The 12780-nt window shown below is 36.3% G+C and overlaps 1 protein-coding gene across 1 annotated transcript in view; it reads left to right on the top strand.

Annotated features, from left to right (window-relative positions):
- LOC107295016 (forkhead box protein P1-like) overlaps positions 1–12780 on the top strand; it is a gene marked incomplete at its 3' end in the record, with an annotated part of 145295 nt that overhangs the window by 77126 nt on the left and 55389 nt on the right. The window contains exon 2 of the mRNA XM_015824303.1: positions 7536–7655. Within this exon, the coding sequence (XP_015679789.1) occupies positions 7536–7655 (120 nt within the window). The remainder of the gene's footprint in view (positions 1–7535; positions 7656–12780) is intronic.

The raw sequence follows: 12780 nt of genomic DNA, 5'->3' as shown, positions 1-12780 counted from the left end.
TTTAATCGCTGGGGCTTTAAAGCAAATAAGATGTTTACTGCCTTGTGAATGAAAACAAGATGGATTGTAAGCTGGTTCCTGCTAACTTTTTTCCTTGTTTTGGGGGGTGCCGTCTTGCTTTTCAAGTATATATCTCAGGAAGTTTCCATGTTATCACTTACAGAGGGAGGCAAGCCGTTCATTTATTGTGTGTTTATGTGTGTATGTGTACACATGTTTTAAGTGAATGAGAGCGAGCGAGCAACCCTTGTCCTATCATTGTCTCAAGTTCAGGAAGAACAGCATCAAAGAAAGAAAAAAAGAAGGAGAAAGGGGCTTGAACGAGTCTTTGCCTTGTGGCTATTTCCATTTCTGAATCAGTCTTGTTAATATTTGTAGAAAACAAATGCTAATGAAATGCTGGCTACTGATTGGGTGCTGTCTCTTTCATTTATAACTGTTGTCTTGGTACTACAACAAGCAGAAGGGAAAGAATGAGGGAAGGAAAACTTATTTGCAAATAGTTTACTTTCACATCAAAGAGTTGGAGTATTGATTTAATACCAGAAGCTAATGCTTACAGCAGTTGCTACGTTTCAGTAGAACTTGTTTGTATCCCTTAAAACATACTGCATTTTTGTTGGCATTTTATGATATTCCTCAAGGAAAGTCCTCTTAACACTGATACGTACCTTTTTAGTTAATTGTTTGAAGCAGTCTCATCATAGCCATAGAGTGAAAGGGGAAATGGAAAATATATAATAGGAACCAGCATCCTTAAAAATCTTTTATGAAATCTGCAGTATGCTAAATATTTTAAGAAGAAAATGTTTTAGAACAAATTCATATTTATGAACAACTGCAGGTGCAGCACACATTTAAGAATATGTGTGATCCATCGTGAAGGATGTGGGAGGAGTGGCTGATTTTCAGAAATATGCAATTGGGAAAAATAACAATGTTGGCAATTGCTTGAGGACAGTTTATTTAACTGAAAGATTAATTGCATAGAGAAGATGGAAGGGGTGACTACAGTTATTTACTCAGATGCTGGTGTAGGTGTAGGCCTGCAAAGCTAACTGTGGGAACAGTGGTCTGTTGCCTTTCCTAGTATATCAGTCTGTTTGATGACCATCAGATTTCCCAGCTCACTGATTCTGTTTTTTTCTGGAAAGCAAGCTTGATTATTTATCAGAAGGAAAAGGGAGTAGCTCAAGTAAATAAACATGTGACCGATCTCTTGTTTTCTTTGTGGCCATAAGAAATTCACGGAAATAATAAAAGCATTGTGTTTTTATTTATTTATTTTTTAAAAAAGAGAAAGAAACATTATGTGTTGATTTAATTTGAAGGAAGAAAAGTTTATGTGTTTTTTTCAGTGTTCCAGGGCTTCGGCTTTCTGAAAATTTACAAGGTTCTCAGGCAAAAATTAATTTGCTGCTTTGTGTACTCTTCCACTGGAATGTTTCCATAGATAACATTGCCAACTGCTTGGAACTTGAACTGGATTGATTACAATAAGGCTTGTTTCTCTACCTCCCTTGAAAAATGTCCCTTTCTTCTTTTAACCCATCAGCTAGGCGCTGGCCTATATGAGGAGGTTTGCAGACTTGAATCAGAATCAGAATAGAGCTGGAAGAGACCTTGGAGGTCTTCTAGTCCAGCCCCCTGCTCAAGCAGCAGATCCTATACCATTTCAGACAAGTGACAGTCCAGTCCCTCCTTAAAAATCTCCAGTGATGGAGCATCCACAAAGTCTGAAGGCAAGCTGTTCCACTAGTTAATTGTCCTCACTGTTAGGAAGTTTCTCCTTAATTCCAGATTGCTTCTCTCCTTGATTAGTTTCCATCCATTGTTTCTTGTCCGGCCCTCTGGTGCTTTGGAAAATAAATTAACCGCCTCCTCTTTGTGGCAGCCTCTCAAATACTGGAATACTGCTATCATGTCTCCCTAGTCCTTCTTTTCTCTAGACTAGCCAAACCCAAATCCTGCATATGTTTTAGTCTCCAGGCCACGCTTGTGGAAGGTTGGATTCTGATTTTGGAGCAAAATATCCACAGGACAGTTATACTTTCACCTCCACCTCACCCCAGAACAACTGTTTTTGGTGAGCATGTGGTGTTTACAACCATGTTAAAGCGCCTTTTTATTTTTGGACATGATTCCTATGAATGTTGTTATACACACAATTTTGTTTTTAATGATAGCTCAGGAAAATATAAGAAGGAAAAATTCTATGAACAATGAAGAAAGGAAAGTATATATGGCAAAATCTTTACCGATTTCATTGAGTTCCAAAAAATAATGCAAAAATGGTTTTTATATTGTATATGTGGATATATAGTTAATGAAATAGATTTGTTTAAGAATCTTGTGTTACTTCTCAGAATTGACCATCACATTAGTCTATATAACATTAAATGATTAGTGTCATTCTGTTGATAAAACCATACTGAAATGCTGAAAGAAGTCTTAATAGGTTACTTTTGTCCTCTTCCAGCTACCAACTTTAGCAAACAATTTTGGAATCTGAGCTAACAATGCATTATAATATTACCATGGATCCTGCTGGGAACAGATTTCTTTAACATGTGCTATATAAAGGGTGAAAGAACAGCAGGAATAAAGTCCAGCTAGTATTCATTCTTCCTTCTGAAAACATTCGATTTATTTTTAATATATATGAGGTAGGCAGAATTCATAGCTTTTACAGCTGTTCATTACAAAAATGACCTACCTACTGAAAGCAGTATAAGCTCTTCACAGAGGCTGTGTGTCTCTTTTGTATGAATTTCTGGACTGACAGTGTGACCCATACAGCATCATCTAATAACAGTCATTCCAGGAAATGCTGGGAAGAAGCAGTCTCTATAGACACCTCCACATTACTTTGAACATTGGCAGCTTTGTTATTCAGAGAAAAAGGATACCATCTTTATTTCCAAAAATAAGTGCAACCTTGTGCAACTCTTTTTAATAACCACCACATTTTGATCACATAACTGCAGGAACACTGCATTAGTTATAAGTAATTTTTTTCCAGCACTGTTGTAACTTCAATTATAAGTCAAGGACTACTTTATTGCTATGAAGCCTCAGTAATGCTAGTCTGGGCCAAGGAGCTTTGTAGAATATCTTAGCTTTCATTATGGTCTCCTGTACTATGAGACAGAGAATGACTCTTTTATTGGGACAGCTTTGTCACTGTGTAAATTATGTCACTTTATCATAATTTGTGGATCAGATCCATCTCATACAACATCCAGTTTGTCTTATTGGCAAACCTGAAGCCCTTAAAATGGCAACAACAGTAGGAAAGCATAAGAGGGGAACTGATTGCCTTGCCCTACTTTTGTCTCCTAGCAACTTATATTCAGTGGTATACTGTTTATAAAACTGGAGTTTTATAAACAATATACTTCATGTAGCTGCAAAGATTAATATCTGAGACTTATCTAATCTTCTTTTAAAAAGACTAGAAACCATTTTCACCCATTGAAATATAGTTAGTTTGTCAGTTAGTTATTGGATGACTTCACCTATCGTTAAAGAGAGAGAAAGAAACTTCTCTTTTTCTTCACACCACCATTGTTTTATTAACATCAATTATTTTCCTTTTCCGACTCCTCCAGAACCTAGTTTCACTGAACTATTTTTGTCTTCCCTAGTTGTTAAACGAAAAGGAATATTTCTTTTCTACTTGCTAATTGGTCCTTGCACTATGTTTACCTCACAAGTTCATATTCCGCTGTAAGACCCTGCTGGTGAAGTGAGTTATTTGTGACATTCAGTAGATAAAAGAAAACAGATGTCAAAAAGATTGACTTGTTGAATTTTTATGTACAAAAAGAGGATTTTAGATATATTATACTTGTCAACATAGTACTAACAGACTTGCTTCTTTACAAATGTATCTACCTACTCATTCACAGAATAGTTTATCCATGCCATTCCATGGTGAATGTTTATAGCCGTGAAGATTCATAAAAGCCTGTCAACTTTTTTTTTTAAAAAAGAAGGCATTCTTTTGAATAGATTGTATTATCCTAGTCTATTAAAAAATTACGGTGACCAAAAACGTGCCCTCATTTCTCATCTACAGTTTATGTGCTAAAAGAAATGGAAAGCTTACTTAAAATCTCTTAAGCAATGGTTGACAAGCTGCATTAGAGAACAGAAGTCAGCATAATAAGAATTGGTGACCATTAAGATTGAATGGAGAACTGACAGCTAATTTCATAAAGATTCTCTAAAGTCGCATGCAATCCTAGAGGATGGGAGGGTAGGCAGACAAGCCCTATGCTAGCCAACTTGCTTTCTTTTCAGTGCTCTTCTTCTTTCTTGTCTAGCTCCAGAGAAGTAATAACTGTTGATTAGCCTTTAGAATTACAGGGCAAGCAGTTGGATTTTGGGTCAAGGGTGAGCTGAGACTCTCCGAAGCAGCTGGAGAAGGTGAGAGTTAAACTGAACAATTGAATAGATGACATGGGTTGACCTTGTAATAAAGGTTACTATTAGCAGTCCACAGTCTTTTCTACCAACATTAAGTTTAACATAGAGAAAGGATATTATCCTCTTCTTGTGCTTTGGTGAGGTGTTATCAGCTCTCTGTGGTTTAATTTAATTATATATTCAGTGGCTCTAAATACCAGAAGTCCTGACTGTGAAAGTGCCTGCAGTATCTTGGAACCCATGCAAAGTACCAAAAGGGATATGCAATGAATGCTACTAAACCACATCAGCTCAGAATTTAAAAACTTAACAAAAATTACCACCCATTCCTTTACTTTTATTTTTGAGCATCTGTTTTCCCCCTTTTGGCTTCACCATCTGAATACACTAGGTTATACAATGTGCAGTGTTTGTTTCTTTACAACTCCCATCATTCCCCCAGCAAGCATGACCTGGGGCCATCTTGGCTGGCATCTTGAGAATTGTAGTCCAGTTTATCTCGAAGGCAGGAGGTTGGGGAAATGACATTGTACTTTTTAGGATCTTTGTTTGATAATGAACCAAAATAAAATATAAATGTGGATGCCAAGGAATGTTACAGGTATGTCATTAGAGTTTACATTTCACTGAATCTGTTATTCTGTATCCGTGTATGGATCTGAGACTAAAATTACTCATGACAGTGCTTCTTTCATGCCAGGTAGATACTATTTTTCATACTGAAAATTTTCTTTGTTCAGATATTTATAGTGTCTTTTAGAGTAGTGTATCAAAGTAGAAATAGAAGCAGAACAGTCTGGATCTTTGCTAAGAAATATGAGACTTCCTTTGCTTATTGTAGTTACTGGTCACTCTTCTTTTTTAATTAATAGTTTATCATATTTTCCAGCCTATGGAACTAAATAAATTCAAGAGTATCATGTAATCAGTTTCAGCTTTAGCATCTCAGTGAACATATGCTGAAGAATGCTTTCCTCCCTGTTTCCATGTAGGCATCTTGCACAGGACTATTTCTTTCTTCTTTTACATTGATGAAGTCTTTACTCTTCCCACTGTTAACACCTACGCATGTACTGAACATCTCCAAGGAGACCAGGAAACCCTTGAGTCCAGCAATGGTGAATCCTCCAATGAGGCAGCAAGCAGGGGACACGTCCTTGAGGCATGTAAGCTTCCAGCTGTCCTCTTACAGGCATTAATTTCCTTCTGGCTCCTACAGGCAGGCTTTCTCCTTCATATCTGAAATGTTGGTGAGTCCTTTAGCTTCCTTGGAGTGAGCTGCATAGGAATACACTTCATGAATCTCTTTGTTCTTTTCCCCAGTCTCCAGGTTTTATCACCTGCTACATACTCAAAAATTCCAAATGTATCTTCAGCTGTGGCACTGGCGTCCCAATTCCTTTTATAGTTTCCCTTGCCACTGTTTCTTAGATCCAGCTATTGCTGATTTATCACATGGGGGTGCATTATCCCCCTTGAAACTAGCGCAGGGACCTTGAATGTATAACATTCCAGTTCTTGTTTGAATTGTAAAGCTAGTAGTTGTGTTGTTAGCTGATGTTTTCATAACAGTCAAAGACTGGGTCGAATACTGAACAGCAGAAGTCACTGTTTAACAGACTTTACTTAAATATGTAAATGAATATGAGGTTATTTGAAACAACAAGGCCAATAGCCTCATTAACAGCACGGGCAAAAGCCAATAGCATTGATATGCAATTATTGTCTAACTCTAGTAAAAGAATTAAAGTTTATTTTTTTTTATGTTAAAGGGAGTCCAGTGTCCATAGAAATACAGGATTTCCTGTTCATTTATTTATTTCTCCTTAAGACAGACAAAGTAAGGGCAAATCAAGAAGGATAAATGTGAGAAAATATGAGCCTGAGATCACCTCCTAATCTCTTCCTGGAGATCAGGAAGAAATGGAATGTATGAACATGGCCTAACAGAACTTTCCAGAGTTTGCCAAGGAACAGTGATACTGTTATTTTAAATGTCTGTTTCTCTGCGAGATATTGCATTTATATTCTTTGAGATGGCTTTAAAAGGAGGCTATTGATGTCTTGTTATAATGTGAAACGGTGACAAAATGGTCTCACCAACAACTGTCTTCTACATAAACTGATTCTTCTCATCAGAATTTAGAATGACTATATATAGAAGTCAACTGACATGCTGATTATAAAAACTCCACTCCATTTTTTTCAGTACATTAGGATAATACTGAATTCTTTGAACAATGGGACAATAGCGTTGAGAGTTCATTGAGATCATCATTACAATTCAGGTGTTTTGGCTTTGCTATACTCCTGTTGGAATTTTATTGAGTAATTTTGATGGGTTAATTATGTGTTGATATTAAATGAATACTATATCTTTTCTTTTTTTCTTTCATTAGGTTTTTTTGGGGGGGGGATTTCTGTTCTTTCCTTTTGGCTGTGTTTTAATTTATTTTAATCATCACAATTTATGTAGGTTCTTTTCTGACCACCACTACTGTTTTTTCCTGTTAGTGTTATTGTTTGTATATCGCTAGTATAAAAAAAATAAAAAACAACTTATTCCATAGATTACTCCTGTCCTCCAAAAAGACAGTAACTGCTGGGTCAGTCCAGTGGTGCTTCTTAGATTTGGTTCTCTTTAAGACAAGGGTCTTCAAACTTGGCCCTTTTATGACTTGTGAACTTCAACTCCCAGAATTCCTCAGCCAGGCACGCTGGGAGTTGAACTCCACAAGTCATAAAAGGGCCAAGTTTGAAGACCCCTGCTTTAGGACATGTACATAACAGCTGTATTCACATAGCATCTCAAACCAAAAACCAGGTTAATAAAACATAGTTGCTGTGTTCATAGATTTATGAAGACTTCATGTGAAGTCCTTTTCATTTAACATGATAAGACACTGGCTGGGTTCACCCAGCATGATCTATCAGAAAAAAAAATAGTCCACCCTATTTTAGCCAAGCCTGGCCTGTTATGAACAGAATAACAGAATTGGAAGGGACCTTGAAGGTCTTCTAATTCAACCACCTGCTCAAGCAGGAAACAAGCATTTCATTAAATTAAGTTAGATGGAACTAATTTATTTTATATTTTTCCTCAGGCTCTCCAGGTAGCAAGACAACTTCTGTTACAGCAACAACAGCAGCAGCAACAACAGCAGCAACAACAAGTTAGTGGGCTAAAGTCTCCCAAGAGGAATGACAAACAGCCAGCCCTTCAGGTAAGAAATATTTTCTTTTAAAAAAAGTTTTGATTTGCTTGAATAATATATGTTAAAAGGATGCAAATAGTATAAATAACGGGAAGATGATTTTTTTAAAAAAAAAATGGATTACTTTGCTTTTATTGATATTTACTCAAACATGTTTGGTAGCATTATTATGGTGGTGGAAATGGATCAGTGCTGCATAGTCTTGAATTTTTCATCAATAAACTAAAGAACTTGTGAGGAATATGAAAAGAACTTTGAAAGATTCAGGCAGGTACAGGATTCTGTTCTTTACATTTCCATGTAAAGCTGAACATCACCACTCTTTGAAATCTTAAAGAGTCTCTGTCAGATAATATAGAAAACAATAAATGATTATATGGTCTGAATCAGAATAAGGCAGCTTCCTATGGAGGAGATCATAAAAAGAGATCATTTCTCAGAGACCATGCATCATACACCATTGATATGTGATATTCTGAAAAGGGGGTATTAATTGTTCTTTAAGTAAAAGATTTGGAAAGAATAGAGAATGTTTGAAATAAGGGCATATGACAAACCATAATCCAGGAACTCTTGTTGTTTTGAAACAGCATTGTGAAATGCTATTTTAAACACACGAGACAGTTTTCTAGTGAGATGATGTTTTTATCTAGAAACTTCCCAATATTTATTATGTTTGTGAAAATTATATATTTTCAGTTGAATACTCAATATCTGTTGAGCAGTCTTTGTAAGAAACCATTTTAATTGTTTAATTCCATATTGTTGTAGATCACTTTATGGGCCAGTACGATATTATGTTGGTTCAAAAAAGATAGCTGCATTAGATTTGCTGTTTCGGTTTACATTTTCGAGGAAAGATGAGTGATGTTAGTTGAAATTGGCTTAGTCAATTGAGTTTGTTTTGGTATTACTAACAGGTTCTTTATATGAAATGTGCTGCTTTTGTTTATAAATATTAGATGTATCCAGTGACAACAAAGATTCCAATAATCTCTGTGCAGTTCACTCTAGAGTCCCTTCAAAACATGTGAGATTAGGTACCCAGGCTTATGGGGGGAAAAGTTAGATAATGTGATCTTCTGTGCTTGGTATGACATTATTCAGAAACTTTCCTTCCTTGAAGTCTCCTCTGCTCACATATTTTTGGATTATAGTCAAAATTTCTCACCAAAATGACATGAAGTGCATTATTGCTTTTAGTACTGTTTTCCTCAAAAATATATATTCAAAGCTCAGCACATACATTCCATACACTGATTAATTGCATGGTTGATGAAACTGGAAGAGTAGGTTGTCGGCTAACAACCAGGAAGTAGCCAATATTTAGAGGGTTGTTTAGAATCCATGGGTATAAGATCCAGTTTGACCCTGTATTACTCCATCCTTTGGTTTATTGTATTTGGAAAGGAATAACTGTTTTGCTTCTTGGCAAATGCGTGTTGAAAACCATTGTTATGGACGCTGAATCCATGCTCTTTTGCTAAAATCTCAGGGAAAAAAGCGTTGTTTGGCCAATCCATATCTTATCCATTTGCCTTTTAATAGACGCTTCTACTGGAGACATTTTAATGAGATAGTGTGCTGGCAAGGCCCAATGTCAGGTACTAGAAGAAGTGCTTTGTTGTGCAGATGTCTTAAGAATTGCTCCAGAGGATGAAATATGACTATGTTGACCTTTCAGCTATGAGCTTATTTGTCAGGATTCAAATAAGTTGAAAGGATCAAACCAAACAGTTTCCGTAGTCAGAGTGGGAATTGTGTTTCAGAGGTCAACAGTGAGGGCCACATCACAGATTCCATAGCATAGCCAATTGTTGGTACATATTAAAGTAGTGGAGCTGCTTCTGCAGTCGGAGGCACAATTAAAATTCTAATTTATTAATGTATACAGAGAGCTGGTCCAACCTGTCACTCACTGATTCAAATGACTGCCCATTCTTTTTTCACCCTTGCTCCTTGAGCTTTCGCATCCTTAAACTTACTCTTGAATATAACAGACTCTGGGAGCCCAGAGGCAAAATAAAGATGGAAGGTTTTTTTTAAAAAAAAATAAAAATAAAACAAAAACCTGACCACGAAAGAGAAGTTGTTAAGAAAAATCATATAACTGAAAACAGATTTTCTTCATATTACTAGATAGTAAGATCTATTGAATAACACTGTTTGCTTCGACTTTTCCAATATCATATTTGGTCTAAAATTAGTGACATAATTTTCAGTTTGATTTAGTCTTAAAATCAAAGTAGTTATTTTCACCTGTGCGCAAATGTACTTAAGGTGTTGCCTTTTTAAAAAAAATATAATTGAACCTGTCCTCCAGGCCAGGGCTAAAATGCTTGGAGCCCACTTGTTCAAGGTCAATTTCTCTCTCTCTCTCTCTCTCTCTCTCTCTCTCTCTCTCTCTCTCTCTCTCTCTTTATCTCAATCTCTCTCAATCTCTCCCTCCCTCCCTCCCTCCCTCCTTCCCTCTGTGTGTTTGTGTGTGTGAGGCTTGCCATTTGCTCTTCTTCCTTTTTTTTTTGGGTCTGAGTCTGGAATTGTTCTTGTTTATTTAATGTTTTTATATTGTTGTATGGCTAGCCCCCAGTGTCATTCATAGTTGGGCTACCTAAAACTGAAATAACTCACAAAGTAATAATGTTTGCTGAGAGCATTCTTCAGAGATAAAATCAGGACTTGTATATTCTGTTGTTAAATGTTATATTAAATATGATTTTTTCCCCTAAGATTTATAATATGATTTTGGATCTTTACATGTTAATCTTGGATACATTTCCTAGCCATTCTGTTTGCTTGTAAGATTGGAAGAAAACTAAAATGTTATACTTGATTGGGATATGTTTGTTAGGGAATGTAACACAACTTTCTGAGTCTCCTTTCTCCTGTACATCTGAACAGGAAAGTTGGACCATTTAGATAGCATATAATTTATGGTCACTAAAAGATATTGAAAAGCGAGGTCTCACTCTGTCTAATTTAATATCAGTAGGACATCAAGCAAATGGGCAAAACTTCAAGCATACAATTGGATAATTTCTCACATTCCTAACATTCTACTTCCTGACTGAAATTGTCAGAGCAATATATACATCAGGGCTATGGATATATCTTTCATTGATTCTGACATCATAAAATCTGCTTTAATATCTTCTGGTAAAGAAGATATGCTTGACCTTGTTTGTTGCTGAAAATACGTTCCATCACGTTTAATATAATGTATTAGTATTTTCTTAAGAGGTGACTTGTTCTTTCGGTTTGCTTTTCATCCAAATCAATATATAGTAATTAATATATAACTAGCATATATACCTTTGTATGTTATTTGCCTCTGATGTCAGAGAGCAATAGCACAGTACCTTATTACATATGGAATTAATTTATTTTAATGTTAATATTAAAATTAATTTTAATACCCAGAAATTGGAAAGACAAAGAAAGGAAAAAACTGCAAAAACAAAGTTAATAAAAAATATGAACTTTATGTATACACTAATTCTTCCTAAGAAAGGCTTATAGAAGTGGGAACAATTATTTTACTTTAATTTGGATTACTCTTGACATTTAAATTTTCACCTGGTCCATTTGTATGTCTGCAATACCTACTGCCTCAAGGTAGGAAATTCAATAAATGACTTAAAATAGGAGGAAGACTCATATAGGAGAAATGAACATTATTTAGATCTTTAAAAGCATATGAAACTGACTATACATGAATATAACACTTGAAGTGTTAATACCACTTCCTGGGCTCCAAGATAACCACAGATTGGGACTGCAACCAAGAAATTAAAAGACGCTCCTGGGGAGGAAAGCTATGGCAAATGTAGACAGCATACTGAAAAGCAGAGACATCACCCTGCCAACAAAAGTACGTATAGTCAAGGCCACGGTTTTCCCAGTTGCAATGTATGGCTGTGAAAGTTGGACCATAAGAAAGGCTGAGCGCAAAAGAATTGAGGCCTTTGAACTATGGTGCTGGAGAAGACTCCTGCGAGTACCCTGGACTGCAAGGCATTCAAACCGGTCAGTCCTAGAGGAGAACAACCCTGACTGCTCTTTAGAAGGCCAGATCCTGAAGTTGAAACTCAAGTACTTTGGCCACCTAATGAGAAGGAAGGACTCACTGGAGAAGAGCCTAATGCTGGGAAAGATTGAGGGCAATAGAAGAAGGGGACGACAGAGAATGAGGTGGCTGGATGGGGTCACTGAAGCAGTAGGCGTGAACTTAAATGGACTCCAGAAGATGGTAGAGGACAGGAAGACCTGGAGGAACGTTGTCCATGGGGTCACGATGGGTCGGACACGACTTCGCAACCAACAATAACAAAGGCCACACTTGGAATACTGCATCCACTTTTGGTCATCACTATGTAAAAAAGATGTTGAGACTCTAGAAAGAGTGCGAAGAAGAGCAACAAAGATGATCAAGGGACTGGAGGCTAAAACATATAAAGAACGGTTGCTGGAATTGGATCTGTCTAGTTTAATGAAGAGAAGAATTAGGGGAGACATGATAGCAATGTTCCAATATCTCAGGGGTTGCCACAAAGAAGAGGGAGTCAGGCTATTCTACAAAGCACCTGAAGGCAGGACAAGAAGCAATGGTTGGAAACTAAGGAAAGAAGCAACCTAGAACTAAGGAGAATTTTCCTGACAGTTAGAACAGTTAAACAGTGGAACAACGTGCCTCCAGAAGTTGTGAATGCTCCAACACTGGAAGTTTTTAAGAAGAGATTGGACAATCATTTGTCTGAAATGGTATAGGGTTTCCTGCCTGAGCAGGGGGTTGGACTAGATGACCCCCAAGGTCCCTTCCAACTCTATTATTATTATTATTATTATTATTATTATTATTATTATTATTATTATTATTATTATTATTATTGTTATTATTATTATTATCATCATCATCATCATCATCATCATCATCACCATCATCACAAAAACACAGAATTGGGTTAGGTTTTTTTCCCTTCTTTTTCTTGTATTTTTATTCCACTGATTTGAAAGTCAAGAAAAAACTCTTGCACTTGAAGGGAACATGAGTGGAAGGAAAGGCTAGAGAATAACCCAAATAAAATAAACTTTAAATGAGCATTTGTACCTAATTTGAGTCAATATTTTCTTCTAT

This window comes from Protobothrops mucrosquamatus, unplaced genomic scaffold (genome assembly GCF_001527695.2).
Source record: "Protobothrops mucrosquamatus isolate PMUCROS unplaced genomic scaffold, P.Mucros_1.0 scaffold2193, whole genome shotgun sequence".
NCBI classification, from domain to species: domain Eukaryota; kingdom Metazoa; phylum Chordata; class Lepidosauria; order Squamata; family Viperidae; genus Protobothrops; species Protobothrops mucrosquamatus.
The sequence above is the reverse complement of the archived record's forward strand: the minus strand, read 5'-3'. Positions and strand labels throughout refer to the sequence as shown.